This window comes from Oncorhynchus mykiss, chromosome 32 (assembly GCF_013265735.2).
Source record: "Oncorhynchus mykiss isolate Arlee chromosome 32, USDA_OmykA_1.1, whole genome shotgun sequence".
Lineage (NCBI taxonomy): Eukaryota > Metazoa > Chordata > Actinopteri > Salmoniformes > Salmonidae > Oncorhynchus > Oncorhynchus mykiss.
In genome coordinates this window covers 30,735,339-30,743,298 of record NC_050572.1, presented here as the reverse complement: position 1 = coordinate 30,743,298, position 7,960 = coordinate 30,735,339, and the positions used below count along the sequence as shown (strand labels likewise).

The 7,960-nt window shown below is 49.4% G+C and overlaps 1 protein-coding gene across 1 annotated transcript; it reads right to left on the bottom strand.

The window, feature by feature from the left end:
- Positions 1 to 4,913: 4,913 nt before the first annotated feature.
- LOC110489445 (zinc-binding protein A33-like) lies at positions 4,914 to 7,401 on the bottom strand. Its single transcript, XM_021562151.2, has 6 exons — positions 6,909 to 7,401; positions 6,585 to 6,680; positions 6,251 to 6,481; positions 6,110 to 6,132; positions 5,907 to 6,025; positions 4,914 to 5,631 (listed from the first exon to the last, which is right to left on the bottom strand). The coding sequence occupies exons 1-6, from the start codon at positions 7,308 to 7,310 to the stop codon at positions 5,102 to 5,104; spliced, it is 1,401 nt and encodes a 466-aa protein (XP_021417826.2). The 5' UTR covers positions 7,311 to 7,401; the 3' UTR covers positions 4,914 to 5,101.
- Positions 7,402 to 7,960: the final 559 nt, after the last annotated feature.

Sequence of the window (7,960 nt, the reverse complement as noted above, 5' to 3'; positions counted from 1 at the left end):
GATTGGCCCGTCCCTAAGTCACGCGTCGAGCTGCAGCGCTTTCTCGGCTTCGCGAACTTCTATCGTCGTTTCATCCGTAATTTCGGTCAGGTGGCAGCTCCTCTCACAGCCCTTACTTCTGTCAAGACGTGCTTTAAGTGGTCCGTTTCCGCCCAGGGAGCTTTTGATCTCCTCAAGAATCGTTTTACATCCGCACCTATCCTTGTTACACCTGACGTCTCTAGACAGTTCGTTGTCGAGGTTGACGCGTCAGAGGTGGGCGTGGGAGCCATTCTTTCTCAGCGCTCCCTCTCTGACGACAAGGTCCACCCTTGCGCGTATTTTTCTCATCGCCTGTCGCCGTCGGAACGTAACTATGATGTGGGAAACCGCGAACTGCTCGCCATCCGCTTAGCCCTAGGCGAATGGCGACAGTGGTTGGAGGGGGCGACCGTTCCTTTTGTCGTTTGGACTGACCATAGGAACCTTGAGTACATCCGTTCTGCCAAACGACTTAATGCGCGTCAGGCGCGCTGGGCGCTGTTTTTCGCTCGTTTCGAGTTCGTGATTTCTTATCGTCCGGGCTCTAAGAACACCAAGCCTGATGCTTTATCTCGTCTCTTCAGTTCTTCAGTAGCCTCCACTGACCCCGAGGGGATTCTCCCTGAGGGGCGTGTTGTTGGGTTGACTGTCTGGGGAATTGAGAGGCAGGTAAAGCAAGCACTCACTCACACTCCGTCGCCGCGCGCTTGTCCTAGGAACCTTCTTTTCGTTCCCGTTCCTACTCGTCTGGCCGTTCTTCAGTGGGCTCACTCTGCCAAGTTAGCCGGCCACCCTGGCGTTCGGGGTACGCTTGCTTCCATTCGCCAGCGTTTTTGGTGGCCCACCCGGGAGCATGACACGCGTCGTTTTGTGGCTGCTTGTTCGGTCTGCGCGCAGACTAAGTCCGGTAACTCCCCTCCTGCCGGCCGTCTCAGGCCGCTTCCCATTCCCTCTCGACCGTGGTCTCACATCGCCTTAGATTTTGTCACCGGACTGCCTTCGTCAGCGGGGAAGACTGTTATTCTTACGGTTGTCGATAGGTTCTCTAAGGCGGCTCATTTTATTCCCCTTGCTAAGCTTCCTTCTGCTAAAGAGACGGCACAAATCATCATCGAGAATGTTTTCAGAATTCATGGCGTGTGTCTTCGTCGCGTCCACCCGGTCTTCCATGTCTCCTGTGTTAAGCCCGTTAAGCCCGTTAAGCCCGTCTTCCCCCCCCCCCCCCCATCCTTGTCGAGGGCGCACCTATCTACAGGGTCCGTAAGATTTTGGACATGCGTCCTCGGGGCCGTGGTCACCAGTACCTAGTGGATTGGGAGGGGTACGGTCCTGAGGAAAGGAGTTGGGTTCCCTCTCGGGACGTGCTGGACCGTTCGCTGATCGATGATTTCCTCCGTTGCCGCCAGGTTTCCTCCTCGAGTGCGCCAGGAGGCGCTCGGTGAGTGGGGGGGTACTGTCATGTATTGTCATGTTGTGTCCTGTTCCTGTTCTTTCTCTTCACCCTGTCTCCCTCTGCTGGTCGTATTAGGTTACCTTTTCTTCCCCTCTTTCCCCCAGCTGTTCCTTGTCTTCTCTAACTACCTCGTTCACCCCTTTTCCCACCTGTTCCTTTTTTCCCTCTGATTAGGTCTCTATATCTCTCTCTGTTTCTGCTTCTGTCTTTGTCGGATTCTCGTTTGTGTTACTCATGCCTGAACCAGACTATCGTCGTGTTTGCTGCAACCTTGTCCTGTCCTGTCGGAATCTGCCTGTTCATCTAACCTTGTCCTGTCCTGTCGGAATCTGCCTGTCCATCTGAGCCTACGTGTGTTTCGTCATTAAAGAAACTCTGTTTTGTTAATTCGCTTTTGGGTCCTCATTCACGCACCTGACATATATGTCTTTTATAATGACTTTCAGACTACACTTGGAAGTGGGTTTCAGAAGTTTTCTTAATTACAGGGCAATGCTTTGCCCAGAAGGGACATTTCCAGCTTTGCATTGGCAGTGAATGCTTCAGTCCTCTCTCTGCAGGGTCTTGTAACGGTTTTCTTTGGGTGAAGTAGAGTCGGACCAAAACACAGCGTGGCTATTGCGATACATGTTTAATGAAACAAAGAAAACACAAATCAAATACAAAACAATAAACGTAACACGAAAACCGAAACAGCCTAATACTGGTGCAAAGTAACACAGAGACAGGAACAAGGACAATCACCCACAAACACACAGTGAAACCCAGGCTACCTAAATATGGTTCCCAATCAGAGACAATGACTAACACCTGCCTCTGATTGAGAACCATATCAGGCCAAACATAGAAATAGACAAACCAGACACACAACATAGAATGCCCACCCAGCTCACGTCCTGACCAACACTAAAACAAGGAAAACACACACGAACGATGGTCAGAACGTGACAGTACCGCCCCTCCAAGTTGCGGACTCCGAACGCACAACCTAAACCTATATGGTGGAGGGTGTGGGTGGGCATCTGTCCGCGGTGGCGGCTCTGGCGCTGGACGTGGACCCCACTCCATAATTGTCTTAGTCCACCTCCTTAGCGTCCCTAGATAGGCGACCCTCGCCGCCGACCTTGGCCTAGTAGTCCTCACCAAGGGCCCCACTGGACTGAGGGGCAGCTCGGGACTGAGGTAGCTCGGGACTGAGGGGTAGCTCGGGACTGAGGGGTAGCTCGGGACTGAGGGGTAGCTCGGGACTGAGAGGAAGCTCAGCACTGATAGGAAGCTCAGCTCTGAGAGGAAGCCCGGGCAGGTAGTTGGCTCTGGCAGATCCCGGCTGGCTGGCAGTTCTGGCAGATCCTGGCTGACTGGCAGTTCTGGCAGATCCCGGCTGACTGGCGGATCCTGGCTGACTGGCGGATCTGGAAGATCCTGGCTGAATGGCGGATCTGGAAGATCCTGGCTGAATGGCAGATCCTGGCTGACTGGCGACTCTGGCTGCTCCATGCTGACTGGCGACTCTGGCTGCTCCATGCTGACTGGCGACTCTGGCTGCTCCATGCTGACTGGCGACTCTGGCTGCTCCATGCTGACTGGCAACTCTGGCTGCTCCATGCTGACTGGCGGCTCTGGCTGCTCCATGCTGACTGGCGGCTCTGGATGCTCCATGCTGACTGGCGGCTCTGGCTGCTCCATGCTGACTGGCGGCTCTGGCTGCTCCATGCTGACTGGCGGCTCTGGCTGCTCCATGCTGACTGGCGGCTCTGGCTGCTCCATGCTGACTGGCGGCTCTGGCTGCTTCATGCAGACTGGCAGCTCTGGCGGCTCCTTGCAGACTGGCAGCTCTGGCGGCATCCTGCAGACTGGCAGCTCTGGCAGCTCCTTGCAGACTGGCAGCTCCTTGCAGACTGGCAGCCCCTTGCAGACTGGCAGCTCTATGCAGACTGGAGACTCCGGCAGCGCTGTAGAGACGGAAGGCTCTGGCAGCGCTAAACAGGCGGGAGACTCCGGCAGCGCTGGAGAGGAGGAAGACTCTGGCAGCGCTGGACAGGCGAGGCGCACTGTAGGCCTGATGCGTGGTGCTGGCACTGGTGGTACTGGGCCGAGAACACGCACAGGAAGCCTGGTGCGGGGAGCTGCCACCGGAGGGCTGATGCGTGGAGGTGGTACTGGATAGACCGGACCGTGCAGTTGCACTGGAGCTCTTGAGCACCGAGCCTGCCCAACCTTACCCTACCTGGTTGAATGCTCCCGGTCGCCCTGCCAGTGCAGCGAGGTGGAATAGCCCGCACTGGGCTATGCAGGCGAACCGGAGACACCGAGCGCAAGGCTGGTGCCATGTAAGCCGGCCCAACGAGACGCACTGGAGACCAGATGCGTAGAGGCGGCTTCATGGCACTTGGCCCGATACGCGGAGCTGGAATGTACCGCACCGGGCTATGCACCTGCACTGGAGACACCATGAGCACCACAGCATAACACGGTGCCTGCCCGGTCTCTCTAACCCCCCGGTGAGCACAGGGAGTTTGCACAGGTCTCCCTGTGAGCCCCCCCCCCCCCCCCCCAAGAAATTTTTGGGGCTGACTCTCAGGCTTCCATCCGGGTCGCCGTGCTGCCTCCTCATACCAGCGCCTCTCCGCTTTTGCTGCCTCCATATCTTCTTTGGGGCTGTGATATTCTCCTGGCTGAGCCCAGGGTCCTCTTCCGTCTCATTCATCCTCCCATGTCCAGTCCTCCTCGCGCTGCTCCTGCTGCCTTTCACCACGCCGCTTGGTCCTGTTGTGGTGGGTGATTCTGTAACGGTTTTCTTTGGGTGAAGTAGAGTCGGACCAAAACACAGCGTGGCTATTGCGATACATGTTTAATGAAACAAAGAAAACACAAATCAAATACAAAACAATAAACGTAACACGAAAACCGAAACAGCCTAATACTGGTGCAAAGTAACACAGAGACAGGAACAAGGACAATCACCCACAAACACACAGTGAAACCCAGGCTACCTAAATATGGTTCCCAATCAGAGACAATGACTAACACCTGCCTCTGATTGAGAAGCATATCAGGCCAAACATAGAAATAGACAAACCAGACACACAACATAGAATGCCCACCCAGCTCACGTCCTGACCAGCACTAAAACAAGGAAAACACACACGAACGATGGTCAGAACGTGACAGGTCTTGGGGCCAGTATGTATTGACTCAGTCTGCAGCTCAATCAGTCCAGCCTGGTCAAACTGTCTCTATTGACTGTAGCACCAGTAGTAAAGTTACTCAGTACTCTGGCTCACAGTATTACCTGGCCTGGTACCATCAGACGTCTGGAGAAGCCCCTAAACTCCTGATAAAAATATATTATGTTATGACGGACTAAGCTGTTAAAAATGTTTGCTTTAATCATTGACAACAGTTCTGAAGAATGAACACAATAGCAAATTCAGTCAGTTTATTAGAAATGAATGTTGGCAAAGATGCTAATAGTTAATGAGCCAAAAACATCAGTATTGATTCTCAATAGTGGAAAAGTGAAACAGTCCATTCCATTGAAAACATTACTTCTCTATAATAATGAGATTGATTACCTGTAGTGAACTTGTTCACTGATTTAGACGGATGCAGTACCATCTAACTCTGCTAAACCACTGTTACAGAGACCTTCAGTGGTAAGATCTTTAGAGAGTGGAGTTCACAGTAATTACCAATAAATGGAGAGACTCTCTCTGTGAAATGTTGTGTGAACGCGTGTAGACGTGTGTTATTATCAGGGTCCGAGAATGACAGCTTTCCTCTGTCACAGTCCAGATGCACTCTGATCTGCTTAGGTTTCTGTCTCAATGTGATATCAGTGGGTGGAACAGGTGGGCATAATGCCCAGTATTTACCTTCGTAATATCCGACACTCCAGTATCCACTCTTTATCAATCCAGACCTCTGGACAGAGTCTGTGATCACACCTATGGTCCAGTTTTCACTCTCCCCAACCTCAACAAGCCAGCTGTGTGTCCCTGAGTTAAAGCCCTCAGAGGCCAGGACAAACTGGAGGTGATCAAACCTCTCTGGGTTGACAGGAAGCCACTGTATATCATCACTGTCTCTCACACTGGTCAGATCTTCAGACAGGCGGAGACGCGGATGGGCAGTATTGGGGTCCAGAGTCACAGGAGCTGAACATAGAGATTAGATTACAACTACAGATTCAAATTGACACGGGCTGGATTTCTCACTTTCAATGTTTAAAAAAAAACATTTTAAATAACACCACAGCGCCATCTAGCGTGTAAAATAACCGGAAACGTTGCCCCATACAAATATAGTAATGCAACAGGATTCACAGAGAGAGATATTTTGTTTATTTGTTATTGTCTTTGATTTGAATCCTGGCCAAAGTCTTATTGAAGTTGTGTTCATTGGGCCAACATTTTATTGTTTAATTACTTACTATATTGAACAATCTCCTGCATCTTCTCCCAGACTTTGAACTGCAGGTTTCCCAGGTGCTTTGCCACATTGATAAGTGGACCTGAAACCCTCTCTAGATCCGGCATTGTGTACTGGGTTCTGGAAAACATTCAAGAGTAATTGATACTGTGGGATTGGGTTCAGAGCCACAGAGAAGATAGAGAAAGGACACGACTAACTTGCCTTTTCATTGTGACCTTGTAGTTCTGTAGAAGTAGAAAAAAGGCAGTGCAAATTACCAATCAATGTAATCACTAAAATCAATGAGATCAATTTAGTTAATCAAGTATCACAAATAATGTACACATGAATATTAGTACTTACCTGCAAGAATGAGATGTCTTCAGCTCTTAGCTCCTCTTCAATGGCTCTGATTGTTTCAGACAGTGATGATATCTCTCTGCACATCTCTTCAATCTTCTCCCTCACCGTCTTATTCCTCTGCTCCTCTTCCTCCCGCAGTGCAGCTATACTATCTGCCTCTTCATCTCTTAGAAACTGATGAAGCTTTTCAAACTCCTTCTTAATCTGCTTCTCTGTGTGCTGAGCCTGGCTCTGGAGACAGTAAGAGGGATATTTGATAGACCACAGCGTTTATGTGAAGGGATGTGAAGAAGCTGCTGTAGTTTAACATTGTTATATTACTCAGAATTCTTACCTTAATATTTTCTGCTGCTTGATCACAGGATTGTATAACTTTGTTAAAGGCCTTCAGGTTTCCCTGTAAGGATTTTAGTGCAGTTTGGAGTTTCTCCTAAAATTGGTAGTAGTTGTAGTGAGCTATTATTGAAATAGCCACATGAAACACGGACAACTTGTTTTACACATTTTCATGAAATGGACCATTGAACTTTCTGACCTCAAATATACAATTTTAAATATAAAATTGTACACCTTCAATAAAAACATTTCTATCAATGCAATTTCTCACAAAACACAATTAACCGCCAGTGACCAGCTTAAACCATCCAAGCTTTCATACCTTATAATTCTTAGCAGCTTTATCGATCTGACAAAGGCCGTCGTTGGTGTTTTTCTTTAAGGCCCTACACTTTAAACACAGTAGCTGTTTATCCTCCAGACAGAAGAGCTCAAGCTTCTCATTATGCAGATTGCAGAGCACCTCAGACTCAGTCGTATCTCCCCGACTCCTCTCCTGTAAGACAGCCTCACACTGCCTCTTCAGATTCAGATCAAGTGGAAGCTCCAGCGATGATCTTCTTCTACAGAGAGGGCATTCCAGCACGTCGTTATGTTTCCACAGTTCCAACAAGCAGACTTTACAGATGCCGTGTCTACATGACAGGATGACCGGGTCCTTGAAGATGTCACGGCACACAGAACAGGAGAGATTCCCCTCTGGGAGAGATACTATGGAAGCCATTTTAAGGAAATCACATCGCACAAGGCCTGTATGATTACCAGTTTAGAATATAAGTGTTAATGTAAAATCCTTCTGCCGAGTCCTGCACTGAACTTTGCACCCTAACAATACAGGTTGAGGTGTGTGTGTGTTCTTAATTGTCATGGCTTGTCTCCAAGTTCCACCACTGTGTCTTAACCACTTCATGGCTTGATTCACAGTTACTTTATGCCCCAGTTCTATCAACATTTTTATTTCCTGTCCTTATTCCTTTTTCCTGGTGTTACCTGTCCCGCATCATTCTCCTATCAACTGAGCTATCTAAACTAGGGGACAGCAATATGAAACTAACTAACAGGGAAGGTTGAAATGTCACCATATTGCAAAAGAAAAGACACAACAAGGAAACCATTTGAGTAGCTTTCATTGAGGACAGGTAACCCTTTCATGACCAGGTACCTTTGGTGTGTTTATAGCCATGATTCTATATACGTGGCTCAGGGTGTGTATTTATTGCAGAGATCTAGAACACTGCGGCATCACAGGGGGAAGGTTTGAGCGACATTGTGGCCTGCCTCTTTTAGAACTCCTAAAGTTGACCGTGCCCAACAGAATCATGTTTTAGTGAGGGCCATTCTGTGTGGCTGCATCAAATCATTTTGATGATTTGA